The sequence below is a fragment of the Hippocampus comes genome, unplaced genomic scaffold, assembly GCF_001891065.2.
Source record: "Hippocampus comes isolate QL1 unplaced genomic scaffold, H_comes_QL1_v1.1 scaffold94, whole genome shotgun sequence".
Lineage (NCBI taxonomy): Eukaryota > Metazoa > Chordata > Actinopteri > Syngnathiformes > Syngnathidae > Hippocampus > Hippocampus comes.
In genome coordinates this window covers 4,080,488-4,097,782 of record NW_017806059.1, presented here as the reverse complement: position 1 = coordinate 4,097,782, position 17,295 = coordinate 4,080,488, and the positions used below count along the sequence as shown (strand labels likewise).

General features: G+C 43.1%; 1 protein-coding gene across 1 annotated transcript in view; it reads left to right on the top strand.

Moving 5' to 3' along the window:
- Nucleotides 1-10,806, top strand: part of LOC109529689 (exostosin-1a) — a 26,328-nt gene extending 15,522 nt beyond the window's left edge. Inside the window, exons 5-11 of the mRNA XM_019893087.1 lie at nt 1,213-1,345; nt 1,754-1,872; nt 4,455-4,613; nt 8,550-8,552; nt 9,419-9,579; nt 9,668-9,839; nt 9,944-10,806. Of these exons, the coding sequence (XP_019748646.1) occupies nt 1,213-1,345; nt 1,754-1,872; nt 4,455-4,613; nt 8,550-8,552; nt 9,419-9,579; nt 9,668-9,839; nt 9,944-10,129 (933 nt within the window). The 3' untranslated portion in view covers nt 10,130-10,806. The remainder of the gene's footprint in view (nt 1-1,212; nt 1,346-1,753; nt 1,873-4,454; nt 4,614-8,549; nt 8,553-9,418; nt 9,580-9,667; nt 9,840-9,943) is intronic.
- The last annotated feature ends 6,489 nt before the right edge of the window (nt 10,807-17,295 follow it).

Here is a 17,295-nt window from a genome sequence, read left to right as displayed (position 1 = left end):
GGGGGGGGGGCTATAGAATTTATTTTGTGATATCCTCACTTGCTTTTCAGTTTTGATTTTTTTTATCAATTTTCGTAGTTTCATTGAAGTAATCGTTAGTTCACGTTTTTCGGAGGCGGTCTTGAACGCCTCTCGAGTTGAACTGAAGAAGAACAGGCACGGAGACAGACAAAGACGTACCTGCATTTGTTGAGTCTGTTTAAAAAAAAAAAAAAAAAACACCACAGCTCTCCTTTTTTCGGAGCCGCAACAAAAACTTATTTAATAAAGCAGCGACACAGTTCACTGAACCAACAGCAAGTTATAACATTGTAAGCATGTCTCCAGCCAGGAGCCATCCTGGGGTCGACATATTACCGTAATGACCATACACAAGACGCACCGGATTTTAAGGCACCCGGTGAGCTTTTAAGAAAATAGAAGACTTTTTGTTGCGCCCTACAGTGCGGAAAATACGGTACATCAATTTTGGCCAGTACTACTGACCACAAGGCTCGGAATAAGCTGTCTCCCATTGCAGTTTGCTTCTTAAGCAATCTATCGTATCATTTTGAAAAAAAATATTTTTACATTTTATTTCTCAGTATTTATCTTTGTAAGTTCAGTCTACCCCCATGCCACCATGATTAAAAGATATGGATGACTTAACTCATTCACTGCCCATGACAAACATTTCATCAAATTTGTCACACCCTCTGCCTTTGACGAATGAATCTGGGCGGGGATGTTCTGATTGACTGTCTTTCTTCTTTTGTATACCTGGGTGGGTCGATCAATGCTGTTTTTAAACTTAAAAATTTTAAATTATGAACAAACAAACAAAAAAGGACATCCATGAAATACCAGTACCAGTAACAATGGTTATTGTTTGGGACTGCATTTGAACAGTAAGTTTATGGAAAGGATTGCCTTTTAGAAAATGTTGCATGAAAGTCGAAAATACGCTCACAAAGATTAAACATGAACATGAACCTTAAAAAAAGCGTCTGTGTTTACCTGAAGTTGCATGAAAAGATGTGACAGCACAAATAATTTATTTGTCTTCTGAAGAATGGTTTTACTTCAAGTGATGCTTGACAAAAGGCGTGATTTCTTCCAGGTATCTCATTGACAAGCCATAATTGCCCTCTAATAAAATAGTAAATAAGAGTCTACTAAGGCAAGAGCAGCAAACAACCGATGTGTTCAAACCTGTCTGTGTCCGCTGTCCAGATCATCCAGGATCGGCTGCTTCAGCACAACGCGAGGAGTAACCTCATGTGGAACAGTCTGCCTGGAGGTCTTTTCGCCTTGCCCCAGTACTCCACATATCTTGGAGACTTCCCCTTCTACTATGCAAAACTTGGTGTGTAAATTTTTGATACACAGATGTATAAATCACATGAGTGCACAACACTTGAACAGCTGTTGTGGGGCAGCTATTGAATTTGGGTGGGGGAATTGGTTTATGTACTGTACTTTTGAATAATTCAACTTCAGCAATTAGGCCAGGCCGATTACATGTGTGCTTTGGTAATTGACCAATTAGGCATATTGCTCACCTCCAAATTCAATTCACTAGCACGTCTTTTATAAGCAAGACTAATGAGTGCTGTGACAAGGAGATTAAGTCATAATGGTCTGCAATTAAACAAGTGCTTTTTTTGTGTTCTCGCATTTGTTCAGAACGGAATATGCACACACACTTATTTTGCTGTGCTTGTAATTTGCTCGCTGACTTTCTCCCCTCGGCTGCATCTTTGCTGTTTTCCAGGTATCACGATATACCCCAAGTTTACAGCTGTCATTCACGTAGTGACCCCACTGGTCTCGCAGTCCCAGCCAATCATGAAGCTGCTCGCAGCTCTTGCCAAATCACAGTACTGTGCACAGGTGAGGCAAACCAATTCAAGGTGATCAGTTTATCATTCATTCATCAGACAATACTGGAGGTTTAAAAAAACACTTGTCAATATTTGTTACAAGAACCTAAATGACAAAACGGATGACTTGTTTTCCCATTTCCCTGTGTGTGTGCGCAAATGGAAAATGGAAGCAACAGGAAATGGGCGATTTGGATGTTTCATGTACATCGGATCATGTCATCTGCCTAACTTTACGTGACCCGGAAGTAAATTTGAAAAAGATGAGGGCTTTCACCTGACTCGCAGGAACTTCTTTTGAGACGCAAGCATGAGCAAACTTTAAAATTTTATCACTTGCTGCGTTTTTAAGCAATTTTCATGCAATTTGTTTTGTGGCCACAAAAAAAAAAAAAATCAGTCTGCGTTGAAAATCATCTGAAGTCTCAATGTTTGGTCTATCGGCATGAGCAATGTCTGGAGGCTTTTCTGACAAAGTTTTAATACCTTCAACAGGCTCGATGCAGTTCATTAAAATGTGTAAAATAAGGAATTTGTTGTTGCCACTAGGTGGAGCAATGATATTGTCATATGGCTGTTTTCGGGCTGTGACTATTTTCGAATGTCTCGGTTATCTTACAGTTCGGTTTTCGAACAAAAATTTTGATTTTTTTATGACTCGGATGACGAACAAATTTCGGTTCTCGAACTAACTGAGCGCACTTGAATGCGTCACTTCACTCCTCTCGGCTTCGCTTCCTGTGTAGCGTCCATGGTGAGCAGACGTTTTTGTATTGTTCAATAAAGATTTTTTTTTTAAAAAGCAGACGTGTTTGGTGAGACGCTTCTGTTAGGGGGAGTGAAACCCTGCTCTTTTCAGAATGGTTTGCCCCAGCAGCACGGGTGAAGTGTGTGAGTGTGTTTACGGGCCAGCAGTTTTCAATGCAGCGGCACATAATCAACACTCTGGTGTCCTGTAGCGTCCATTGTGAGCAGACGAGGTTGTATTGTTCAATGAAGATTAAAAAACACAAAAGCAGACGTGTTTGGTGAGATGCTTCTGTTAGGGGGAGTGAAACCCCCCTCTTTTCAGAATGGTTTGCCCCAGCAGCACGGGTGAAGTGCATGAGTTTGTTTACGGCCGGCAGTTTTCAATACAGCGGCACATAATCAACACTCTGGTGTCTCATTATTATGCAATAATCATACAGAAGCAGCTTCCTCGTGTAGCGTCCATTGTGAGCAAACGAGTTTGTATTATTCAATAAAGATTTTTTTTTTTTAAAAAGCAGACGTGTTTGGTGAGAACTACGTAATATCGGACTGTTATTTTTGCATCGTGTATCAGCCCCTAATCATGGCACCAAAGAAAGCAAGTGGAAGAAAGCAAATTGAAGAAAGATTTGATCGCGAAATATGAGTCAGGTATGCGTGTCTGTGTTGGCGAAGGAGTTCGGGATGCCGAAATGCCCCGCCTACTACCTGATGACAGCTGGGATAGGCGCACGCCCCACGACAGATAGAGAGAGAGGTTCCTTCAATTTTTATGTTACTATGTTAATGTTAAAATTGGTGGAAATAAAACATATTACAGTTTGTTTGTTCAGTATTTTACATATTACCTGCTCTCCTATTACATTTGTACAGTTTATGGTGTGAAATTGTAAAAAAAGTGGTTTAAAAAAAGTTGTTTTCTTGACTTGGAACGGATCAAACATTTTTACATTGATTCCAATGGGAAACATGGTTTCGGTTTTCGAACAGTCTTCTGGAACAGATTAAGTACGAAAACCGAGGTTTGACTGTACATGTGAAATTTGTGATATTTGGGAATGTGCCAAGGAGTTAACCATTTCCTCTTTTGTGGTGAAGGGAAATATAGGCAATAAATGCAAAATTTGATACCCAGCCCTTGTCCTATAGTATTTCGAAATGATTTTATTCAGATTCAGATTCAGAAAACTTTATTTATCCCCGTGGGGCAATTAGAGTATGACCCCTTTAAATGTGCAACATAGAACAAAGAATTTGTGAAAAAGAGTGAAGTCAACCAAGTAGTCCTGCCTTTTCATAAAACAGCGCAATCATCAGACTTGGTGCATCATAAACCTTTGGAATCAAAATTCAATTCTACGATTGGTTCTGAAAGAAACTAACATTGCAATTCAAAGTTGTGACTCTTCTACTACTTAATTTAGATTATGCAAAACTGAAAAACTAATGAGACACATTTACAATATTTTGTAGGGTTCTACTCAGATTGAAAACATATGAAGTCTCATATTTTAATTGTTCTGTGGCACACAATGACATTTCCAGTTCTTGTGGGTGGCCTTTTTGGTGTCACGGTCCCTGGAATGTTTCGATTGCACGGGAGCAGTCCCGCTCCCCCACCTTGGAAACAAACCAAAGTCCCTCGGTTGAGATGACATAAGCAGTCGCCTTGTGTTTTGTCAACTGTTGAATCTGGGAGAGTGTTAATAATCGTGACACCGGTTTCAAAATTAAGTTGTGCTTTTTCATGTCTGCAAAATTGCTACACTAAACAAAGATTTTCGAGAGTGTGTACTTTATCAAACTCTATTTTACTTCACCAGTCTTTCTTCTGTGCAGGTGATACTTGTGTGGAACTGTGACAAACCTTTTCCTGCCAAGCACCGCTGGCCTGTCACCTCAGTTCCTGTCTTTGTCATAGAGGGTGAAAGTCAGGTAAACCCACATCCAAATCCTGCCCTCCTTAGATGTGATTATTGCAGTATTTACATTGTGTCTGTCGAGGCAGAGCCCCCCCCCCCCTTTTCCTCCGCTCCCCGTCCCTGCCCCCACATGTCTGTAGGCTCGGGCGATGGAGATGGGGGAGGGGGGGAGTTGTGGACGGTCGAGTGAACCCCCCCAGGCTGAGTTCTTTGAGCCAGCCAGATGGCACGCTCGGCATCGGGATGAGTGGGCACTGCCAACGCTGGCGAGGTGTCGCTTAGCAGCTACGACTGATGGAAAGCGAGCCACTGGATAGGGAAGCAAGCCTATCAGATATGTCAAGGAGATGATTATCTTTGCAAGAAAGAGTTTCATCCAGTGGACACTTCGTTAACACACTTGTGCATTCTATAGGGTATTCCCCGCCCTCAAAAATGTCACTGGTGAATCTCAGTCAATTGTTGAGATAAACACGGAACTAGTTTAATGTTAAACTTTGGTTCAAGTTGAAGGTGAATGTCAAGCAGGAGCGTGCGGCGGGCATTTTCAAGGACATTCAAAATATGCCAACTTTGAAGCAGATTTAAAAGAGAAAATTGCATGTTTTGTGAAATTGGGTGGAATCACTTGAAAATGTTAAATCTGCTCAAATAGGTTTCTGGAATTTTTCAATTTGTACTTTTTTTCCAACATGATGACTATTTCATTGTGTTTCCTAGCACATGTACAAAGTATTTTCTCAAATGTAACGTCACCTTCCTAAATTAATCGCCTAAGTCATTCCCCCCCCCATTTTGGCAGAAAACAAAAAACTGAACCAAATACTGTTTATATTGTATTTCTTAATAATTTCATATCAGCGCGAGATTGAATGAACTGTTTAATTTAAACATTGAGATTATTTTCGCAAAAGGTGGCCAGCCAGCACCCCCCCCCCCCAAAAAAAAACCTTTCGTCACAATGTGACTGAGGCCAATATTTCAGGAAGGTGACAATATTCAAAGTGATTATATTTTTGGAGAACAATTTGTGAGAAACAAAAAATTATGTGGAAAAAGTTCGGTTTGATTCAGTGCAGTTCTACTCCATTGCAATATACCTGTAGAATTATAAACATTATTCAACAATTAGTACCCCTTCGATGGTGTTAATAAAATCTTAATACTACAGCGAACCTCAGAGTCTCCAGAATCTGCCAGATCCAGACTTAAAAAAAAAAAAGGCTGGGTTTTTTGTTTTGTTGACTTGTCCCTCACACTTAAAACACACCGTTTAATGTATTTGAATCCATAAAAAATAAAATAAGGTGCATAAAATGCGTTCGGTATGTGACTGTACAAGGCGTGGCTGGGTGGGGGTGGCGTGTGCTGTGAACGAGTCTGCGTGTGAGTGCCTGAGCATGAGCTGTGGCCAACAGCAGCTTCTGTGAAGGCTGGTGTGATCATTGATTTTGTGCTTTACGGTTCAACTCGTGTTCATTAAATGCCTGAAACGTACATCAGCAAATGTGTCTCTCCTTTCCCTCATGCAAGGTCATTGAACTTCATCAGTATACTGTAAAAACCCACAAAGGAGATGGCAATACTATGCACATTTCAACCATATAGCGGATAATTCTGCGACAACCATGTTCCACAAAAATATAAAAAAAAATCCTGAATGATGAGCGGAAATATAGCGGATGAAACCACATGATTTAATTACAATTTGGCACTATACGGCTCCACTAAAAAAAGTGCAATTTTACACAAACACTAGTCGCAGTTCTCAGGGTCTGACGCACTGTTTGTGAGTTTTTCCACTGTGGTGCTCTCTGCACGCCACCGCCCCATCGCCAGGGGTGAGGCAGAGGTGCACAGGACGGGGGTGAGGGTGAAAGCGTGGGAGAGAGAGAGAGAGCCAAGCCAGGCTTCATTCCCACAGCCGAGACCATCCGCAACAAAGACGTGCGCGCGGGGAGGGGGGCGGTGGGGGGGCCCAGAGGGCGGACCCGTGAGCGCACACATATATGAACAAACACACGTATGAATAGACACACACACACGACAGGGCCCCAAGCCACACCCGCAAGATAGATATGTGATATTTGCACAAGGGGAAACTAATTTATGCCTTCGTCCAATGACAGTTGAGCCATAAACCACAATAACATTACGTACCATAAAATGTCTGTTTGTTTTTGGTGCTTTATGACCGAAGCTCATCATTGAAACACACGCACACAAAAAAAAAAAAAAAGCCTCAAGACACAGCTTATTACGCACCGCTGTAACCTTTGGAAAGACGCACACAAAGGGCATGGGCCATAATGAATATAAAATTCGACAGTTGTGGTAGATTCTCCTGTTCAGGCATTCTATTAGCTAGAGATAAGGTCACTGAAACGCAGGGTTGGACACCGAGAATCGAGTGGAATATTCCGGTTCTTCCTCACACCGCGCCGGACGCAAACAAAGAAGAGCAGGTGGGAAGCGTGTGCGAGCATCAAGATCGTGGGTTGCGGTAATTGGCTTGAAATTCGGAATTTCGTAGGAACTGGAATCGAATCGCGGAACCATCGTGGGTTGCGGTAATTGGCTTGAAATTCGGAATTGGTAGGAAAAGGAATCAAATCGCGGAACCGGAATTGGGACTGGAATTGTCCAAATTCACACGATGCCCAACATCACGGTCAATACATTGAGGCGAAGGTTTTAGACGTTCCTTTTAAGACCCTACAATCGGTTAGGACGAGTGTTGCCGCAGTTACTGAAAAAGAAAGTAACTTAGCAGTAACTTCACAGTAGTTACTGTAGTGATCACTTGACATTCAAGTTACTTTACTGATTAAGCAACTTGATTTTAAAGGAAAAACCTGGACAGGAAGCAGGGCATCAATGAGATGATCCAGATTGCGGGTCCTCCCAACTGGGCATTCCCCTTCTGATACAACGATCGCAAATTCTGGGGAGGAGCAACTTCAGAATGCGTTTGCAACCGCTGTTGAAAAACTTGAACAACGACCACCACGGCAGAGTGAATTTGTTGTACCTCTTTTCTTGTGGGGCCGATGCCCTACGCAGGATAGGTGCTTCGTTCTAATCATCGCAGTCCCTCAATCTTATCGACAGTCTCTCTCTATCCTCTGTCCTCCCAACTTGACATCCTCCTGCGGACACCATATGTCAAGGAAATGAATATGGGTCGACTTGGGTGAACACTGATAACAACACAGAGACTCTCGGGTCCTCCTAACCGAGACTCCCACCTCCAATACCATTTGTCATGGAGCTCTGAGGATAAGCACCTTCATTCCGGATTTGAGGCCAGGTTCATCAGGTTGAAAAACATGTATGATGACCACAATATTTCGATCTTTGGCATCTGGGCAAGATTTGCACAGGTGCCGCATTGCAATCCGTTCAGTCCTTCGGGTACTCCTGACTGGGCATGCCGTGTCTGCGACCGTTTGTCACACAACGCTGAGGAGTTACTTCTTCAAGCCAGATGATTATATTTGGTGACATAGAGGAGAGAAGGGTGAGGACAGCAGACAATTCATTTAAAAAGTCACGGTGGGGCTTGGGGGAGCGATAAACTGTGGCAATAATCGTGGGAGTGGATCCAGATATTTGACAGGCGAGGCATTCAAAGGAGGAAAGTGGAGGGAGGGAAACCGGAAGTACTTTCCACTTCTCGCGGTAAAGTATCGCGAGACCTCCTCCGCGACCGAAGTCGCGGGGTTTGGAAATGTAAACGAAACCCTGGGGAATGGAATCGTTCAGCTGAGAGAAGTCCCCGGGAGTTTGCCAGGTTTCAGTCAAGCAGAGGATGTCGAGCTTACGGTCCGTGAGGATATCTTGAATGAGATTACCCTTCCCAGTAAGCGAACGGATGTTGAGGAGCCCGAAGTTGACGGCGGCAGTCTCGCTACTGCGAGGACTGTTAGCCGACCTAGCCAAGCCGGCTAACACCCGATGGTCAATGGACCGGCCGGCGTTTCTGGATGGCCGACGGGAAGATGACCAGAAGGAGGTGATGCTGTTGGATCGGTTGAGGCAGAAACCCCGACGAGACCCACGGTGAATGTATTTCCGGGAGGGAAAACGAGCGATGTCCGGGAGCAGGTGTAGAGCAGGGGGAGGGCCCAGCCAGTGGAAGCGGAGCCTGAGGAGCTCAGCCGCCGAATACTGGAGCAGACCCTCGCCAGGTCGATGGAGGAGCGACAGGGTGATTGATGAATCTACAAACAAATGCACTACTTAGCATTATTTCAGCACTCCTCTATCATGCTGCAGCCGTTCACATTTTGACATCATGAGACCAAGCTGAAATTATTTTTCAAAATCATCCACCCCTGGATGAAACACTTGCTGTTCAATGAGAGAACATCAAGTTTTGCTAAAACCACTTAAACGCTGACCTGCTGTCATACATGTGTGTTTCTGTAACTGGTAGTTGAATGTGTGTTGCATTGAAATGCTAACATTTGTCACTGTTTTTTTTTGGGGGGGGGGGGTTGTTGTGGGTTTTTTCAAACCGTAACTTGACATCCATGTCAGTTCCTCGACGTCATTGCCAATGCATTGTGCATCGCTGGTAAAAATTGATGGAATGTAGAGAGTAACAGCTATATACTAGTATCTATCGTAAGAAAATTGTTGGAGTTGGGAAACGCTAAGGGAAAAGTATGGCAACCTCTTCCCAGAACAATTATATACATAAGGGGATCGGCCTTGGCTTTGATCGGATTCACCAATCACGTACTTTTTCACTAATACTGACTGATAGGTCACTGATCAGACGGAGTGTCCCTCGTATGCGGAGCTTGCAGATACGAGTGTGTATCTGTGTTTGACTGTGTTCCCAAAATGTAAGAGTTTTCTTAATGTCTTATCTAGGTGGAGTTTGCATTCACCGTGTGGCGAAGCTTTCCGGATCGCATCGTTGGGTACCCAGCTCGCAGTCACTTCTGGGATAGCAACAAGGAGCGTTGGGGCTACACCTCCAAATGGACCAACGACTACTCCATGGTGCTGACTGGAGCTGCCATCTATCATAAGTACTTAAGTCCTGCTGTCACCACGCCAACTCTTTTTGACACTGTTGTAGTCTACTCAATCCCATACTTGTTGTCTCACTGTCCTCAGATACTACCACTACCTGTATACAACATACCTTCCAGCCAGTCTAAAGACCATGGTGAACCAGATGTCGAACTGTGAGGATATTCTGATGAACTTTCTTGTGTCCTCGGTCTCGAAGATGCCCCCGATCAAGGTCACGCAGAAGAAACAATACAAGGAAACCATGATGGCTCAGGTGAGTGACGCCCCCCAGTGTGGACCAAACATTTGCTCATGTGTGATATTTTTACAAGGTGGCATGAAGGATCCTAATATGTGACTGTCTGTTAATCTTGCCAGAGCTCCCGGGCTTCTCGCTGGGCTGACCCGGACCATTTTGCGCAGCGTCAGACTTGCATGAACAAGTTTGCCAACTGGTTTGGCACCATGCCACTGGTTCATTCTCAGATGAGACTCGACCCGGTCCTCTTTAAAGACCAGGTGTCCATCCTGAGAAAGAAGTACAGGGACATTGAGAGGGTATAACCCTCCAGCGCCCCCCTTGCTCTCTGGACATGACTGAGAGAGACAGAGGGCGAGTGAGGGGCTGTCCATTTCTTATGTTTCTTCAATGGATCAAGAGAGAAGCAAGTACGGGTAAGAAGAGTGACAAGGACAGATTTAGCGGAAGGCGGCACACACACTTCACCTCATCTCCTCTGTATGGCATCTTTTGTTTGTCCTGTCAAGTTTTGGGCACTAGCAGATTGTGCAGCTCCATCTCTAATTTTAGGCACTGTAGGCCTAAAACTGACTGACCTTGAAGTGGAATTGCCAAAGTCCTGGAATTGGATTTCTAATGGTATTTATTTATTTTTTTAATTGCCCTAAATGGTAACAAACCACTGCAGCCCTGTGAAACTGTTCCCCTCAGTATACTATGCACACGTTCATGGACGTTTTGCTGATGATATAATAATAGTCAGCAATATTCTAGATTCTTCTATATTCTAGAGAATGCCGAGTATAACACTATTTTGGATGTGTTTTTACAGTTCTGGTGTTTTTTAATCACAATGCTGCTCCTACTGTTTCACAAGCGGTGGCTGGGTAGGTGGGGAGAGCAATGACATGCCCTTCTCTGCATTTAGGGTAAATTTATGCTCAGTGCCTCAACATTAGTCTTTTGATTTGCAAATCTGAATAAAAAGATGTGATCCAAACTATGTGTCTAGCTTGTATTTTCCTCGTAATCGGTGATTGTCTGTTTGACTCCTATTAAAGTTCCTATTTATGAAAGTGGAAACATAACAGAATTGAACGTAAGCAACAGACCTAAACGTTTCCCTTGTTTAACAGCAGAAACGGAAAGTATGTGAATGAGAAAACTTTCAATAGGAATTCAGCGCTATTAAAATGCTGTACCGATGCACAGAGAGCCAAGCTCGGACTCTCCATCTAGCTTTTACTGTAGCGTACGTTATGCCCCTCGGCTAGTCAACCTGGCTGTGGCCTCGCTCCAACCCATCAACAGCTAATTAGGCAATCAGCTGTATTCCATAGGTGTGATTTACTGAGCAATCAAATTAATTTCGATGTCAACATCCAAGTGAGATGTTAGTGTTCTGACAAGTGTTGGACATGTTACTTTCAAAAAGTCTTTAGTTAAAGTGATACATTACTTTGTACAAAACAGTGTCTGACATCGATCAAGTCTTGACTGTGCTGGTACAGTTGTGTCCAGTGATATATTTGTAATGGGGCCTTCTTCATACGGTTTTATTCACCAATGGTGCTCAAGATGATTGGCTGTCATCTGTCAGATTTTAAAATGTTTCAAAAGTTTGTATCTATGCAGCAAAAAAGAACTTGATCACAGTAGTTTCCTCCCTCCCACCAAGAAAGACGTACAAGCCAAAGTGTCTCACGAAAAAAAAACTCAGTTCTGTGCAGCAATGCAATATTCAGTGTTGACAGTAATGTATTCTTTTTAATGAGTAAATCAGATCTGTACCATGGCATGCGTGTTTTTGGAATGTGGAAGGAAACCGGAGTGTGCAGAGAAAACCCATGCAGGCACCAGGACAACATAAAACCCCCACACAGGAAGGCTGGAGCCAGAATCGAACCCTGCACCTCTGCACTGTGAGGCAGATGAGCTAACCAGTCGCCCTATTATGATTGCACAAGTTTTAAATTATCCATCCATCCATCAATCTATTTTCTGAACCGCTTTATCCTCACAAGGGTCGCGGGGCGTGCTGGAGCCTATCCCAGCCATCTTCGGGCAGTAGGGCGGGGGACACACTGAACTGGTTGCCAGCCAATCGCAGGGCACACAGAGACGAACAACCATCCACGCTCACACTCACACCTAGGGACAATTTTGAGTGTTCAATCAGCCTGCCATGCATGTTTTTGGAAAGTGGGAGGAAACGGGAGTACCCGGAGAAAACACACGTAGGCCCAGGGAGACCATGCAAACTCCACACAGGAAGGCCGGAGCTGGGATCGAACCCACCTCTGCACTGTGAGGTCGACGCGCTAACTACTGGACCATTGGGCCGCCCGTCTTAAATTATAATTCAGTTAATTAGGATTGATTTCCAAATAGTTCTCGAGATACCAAAGCAATTAAAGACATCTTCATTTTTATCACCCTCTCACAACAGCTGTAAGAAAGCAGTTTACAGAACATTTCACAAAATACCAAAAATAATACAAGAGGACTCATAACATAAAACATTGACAATAATACTATTGACTACAAATGACGTTCCGAAGTTAAATGAATCAGATCCTGATGGCGCTTTTTTTTTCCATCCAAAAATGTTTTGCGCTTAAAGGGTACTTGGCTGAATTTTTTTTTTTTACAGGGAGTACATAATTGAAAAAAGGTTGAGAACCACTGCCCGAGTTGTTTCCAATCCCAAATCATCCTCAATCTCCAGGTCAAGCATTGTCACTGAACTGTCAGTTTATCCAATTTATTCAAACATATATAGGATATACTGGATATACTTTGGGGTAAGAGGAGGAGGAGGAGGAAGAGGAGCCTACTACAGTAATCACAGCACCCTCAAACTCAAAGCACTAGATACAGTACAATGCAATACATCATGATTTATATAGTGCTTTCACAACAGCTGCAGCTGTATACAGTACAATGCAATACATCATGATTTATATAGTGCTTTCACAACAGCTGCAGCTGTAATAAAGCGCTTTACAAAACAGTTAACATAAAATAACAAAATAATATAACACGACACATAACATAAAACACGGACAGTCATGCAATCTAATCCATTTCAATTCCAAGCGGTGACTCTCAGTTCCAAATACCCATCCAAGCTCCGCGCCGACGCTCTTCTCTCCTCAGTCTCGGCTGCAGAACCTATTCATCCAACTGCATCAGTGCACAATTTCCAACAGCGCCGACATTTCTGCTTAAGTAAACAGTGCTGTGAAAAATGCTGCCAATGACAGGCGGACAAAACACAGGAGCTGTCCAGCGGCGACAGTCAAATAGCGCCGACATTCCTCCCAATGAAAATCAGTGCTGGTACACACGCGTGGCCGAGAAGGCGCAACCGCAGCATAGATGCTTCTCCTTTGATGGATGTCGTGGCCAAAAATGCTGAAAACAGTCCATATCCGGTCCACATGAAGTAAGAACAAACACCATGTGAAAAAAAAAAAAAAAAGCAAAGCTCTTGAAGGGCACTGCCGACTGCTGCCAACTAAGGCGCCATCTTGGATCTTCTCTAGATGACCATTTTCATACAGTATGTCCAATTTCTGGCATGCTCCATCTAACGACAAAAATCACTTTCCGCTTGACTAACCCATCTTCTCGAGACGTGCCTATGTGCACTTTGATCAGCGGCCGCTCACACACACAAACAGGTGACTGACGGTCATTCACTCACTACACAACTCCCATTCCAGAACAGACAAAACAATTTTGTCATGCCCACAGGATTCAATGAACGCTAACCTTCTGCAACCTACAGCTCCTCCTCACTAGCACATGTTAATTTTTCCCAAAACTTCCATCTCAAAATCCTATTAAATTTAGCAGATTAGATGACATTCATTTTTAATCCTTTGCTCAAAATAATTCCACTCTCTTACCAACTCACACTTTTCCTGTTTAATTAAAAATAAATACCAAGTTGTTTTTCATTTTCATCATGGCCTGCATATCTGTGTACTTTAAGAACATGATCTAATTCCACACTTGGTTTGCTTCTTCATCACACAACATTTTCTGCATTACTACTTCATGTTGGACTGTACTTTGAAGTTTTACTGAGTAATGTCTTTCCCACTACAGTAGTTTCATTGCATGTCCCTTCTTGGTGCCTAATATTCCTATTTTTTTAATTCCATCACCCCACTTAATTTATCAAGAGTCAATTACCCCAAACAAAATAGTAACAAAGATAAATAAAACATTACAAATATCCCTGTCATCCTATTCCTTCCTTAATCGTTACTGAAATCCAATTCCTCCATTGTTATGCTTTTTGTTGCCAGCCAATAAGTCATTTTTCCTCACCCAGAACAATTTATGTCCTCTTCTGTTTTATTGTGGGGACACAAGTATTTAAATCTTTTTTTTATGTCTTTGCTAAAGATCACTGCTACTGTCACATATTATCCAATGTCTATCAAAAATATAAAACTCATTCTGTGTTTTACACGATCACGAAGACTCTCAATCTGTACTTTGGTGTTAGTGTCAATTACTGGTAACATTGAAAAGGCCTAATTCATAAATCATTCTACATAAACAACCCAATCATGCCTTTTCCTGAATCAATCCACACATCCAGCTAAATTTTGGGAAACCTTCCTCAAAATCCACACTTATCGCTCAAAGTAAAAAAAAAAAAAAATGTCATCATGAAACAACAGAAAATATTCAACAAAATGTTCTAATTAAAAGATTTCATCAGGTTAGTAATTTTAAGACAACGTATGGGAGGACAACATTAAAAACACTACAAAAGGCACCAATTGTGGAATAAGTTAAAATGTTCTGAATATTAAATCACACTCACTTTTTAAATCCCAAATTAAGCAGGCGAACAAGCTCGAGTAGAAGCACCTGTGGCTAAAGACAAAACTGCAGGGTTTACTTTCTGGACCTGGATTTGACACCTCTGTCAGATTGGAGGATTTGCATTTTGGCCGTCAACATCTTCTCCGGTATTTGTGTGGATGCATGTTTTCAACCGTGATTCTCAAATGTCTCAAATTTTCTGATGTGCTTATCCTCACAAGGGTCACTGGTGTGCTGGAACCTATCCCAGATGTCTTCGGGCAAGATGCGGGGGACACCCTGAACCGGTTGCCAATCGCAGAGCGCACATAGACGAACAACCATTCACGCTCACAATCACACCTAGGGACAGTTTTGAGCGTTCAATCAACCTGCCATGCATGTCTTTGGAATGTGGGAGAAAACCCACGTAGGCCCAGGGAGACCATGCAAAATCATCAGGGCTGGAATTGAACCCACGACCTCTGCACCAGTCGCCCACCGTGCTGCCCTCAGGTGAAACATGTCAGTTTATTTGCCTCTTCTTGGGTTACTGTCCTTCCAGAGCTCCTTGCAAGTCACCCTGAGAAACAATTAATCACATGTAACAGATGTTCCTCACCATATTCATGGCCATGTTCCTGTGAGGAAATTGTGCTTCTACCCGTAGGCACAACAGAAGACATAGTTTGTTCAAAGTGTGTATAGTGGCTGGAGTCACTCTGCTGCTGTTCTCAAGGCTGTAAGAGGAGTTATGGCAAACCGGAACCAGTTCAGGATCAGCTGTCGAGTATTATATTCACATACTGGGCTAAAAACAAATAATGCTATCCGTATGCTAACAGACGGAATTTTCACTTTCCCGCAATTAATATCAGACTATTTAGTATCCTATGTTACTTTCACATAACTACTATATTTATCAGACAGTTTTCTTTCCCCTCTGATTTAAGAGCTCTGCAAAACATAGAAGGGAAGATTTTATTTTCTGCGATGGTAGGTTGTCCTTGGGTGACAACCTACCTGATGGATGACAGTTAAATTGACACCAGATGCCAAAAAGCTGTAATCACCCGTTTCCCAGGCTGTGTTGAGCATGCCTCAATTATTTAGGAGCAGATCCAGAATGCAAAGAGGGAGAAGAAAGATTTGCATGTGGTACGGCTCAATCTGGCTAACGCTTATGAGTCTGGTTTTATTTTATAATTTACCTTTTTTGGGCATTGCTCCTTCATCCCTGCTAACGTCAAGACCATGGTCATAAACTACTTCAGCGACTTGCAAATGATTTTCAATCTGCAATTAGTCTGCTCTGGCTGGCAAAAATTGGAAGTGAGGATCACATGTTTTTGGAATGTGGGAGGAAAACGGGGTACCCAGAGAAAACCCACGCAGGCACGGGAAAACATGCAAACTCCACACAGGAATGCTGGAGCTGGAATCAAATCCGATAACTCTGCACTGTGAGGTCGACGCGCTAACCACTCGACTACCGGGCCGCCTACATATGCATGTGTACACTTAAAACACTTACGTCTTTTGATCCACCCCAAAGCCTGCAGGTGAGACAGCGTCACTCACTTGTGTCTCTCCGGCCCAGATGGTCAACCTAAGATGCAATAGACTTCCTCTCCTGCTCTTTTCCCGGAGCTGATTACAATTCCAGGGAAACCATAAAACTTTTACAATACTCCAGTCTTTTGTTTCCAATGCACTTTGAATAATAATAATAATAATAATACATTTTATTTATAAGCGCCTTTCAAAATACCCAAGGACACTTTACAATCAAAAGAGCAATAAAACCACAGATAAAATTATAAATAATAAAAGCGATGAGTTTAAACTGTATATGCAATTTTAAATAGGTGAGTTTTGAGATGAGTTTTGAATATAGGAAGAGAGTCAATATTCCGGATGTCAGGTGGGAGTGAGTTCTAGAGTTTGGGGGCAGAGCGGCTGAAAGCTCTGCACCCCATCGTGCTGAGACGGGCAGGGGGTACACAGAGGTGGAGGGAGGCTGAGGACCTAAGGGAGCGAGACGGAACAGAAATTTGAAGAACGTCCGACAGATAGGGGGGGGCAAGGTTATGAATGGCTTTGAATGTGAAGAGGAGTATTTTGAAGTTGATCCTCAGGTTGACAGGGAGCCAGTGCAGCTGTTGGAGGATGGGGGTGATGTGATGGAAGGAAGGGGTTCCAGTGATGATACGGGCCGAAGAATTCTGGACCAATTGAAGTTTATGGAGGAATTTGTTGTGGACACCGAAGAGAAGTGAGTTGCAATAGTCAATACGGGAGGTGACGAGACTGTGGACAAGGATGGCAGTGGACTGGTGCCAGCAGAATCAACTCCAGATCAACCCTAGGAAAACTAAGGAGTTGGTTGTGGATTTCTGCAGGCAACAATCCTCACCAGCACTGATGAACATCCAGGGTATGGACATAGAGAGGGTGACCTCCTACAAGTACCTGGGTGTTCTTCTCAACAACAAACTGGACTGGTCGACTAACACGGACACCCTGATTAGGAAAGGTCAGAGCAGACTTTTCCTACTCAGGAAACTGAGGTCTTTTGGGGTTCAGGGGTCACTCCTTAAGACTTTCTATAACTCGGTGGTGGCCTCGGCCATCCATTATGGCATTGTCTGCTGGTCAGGCA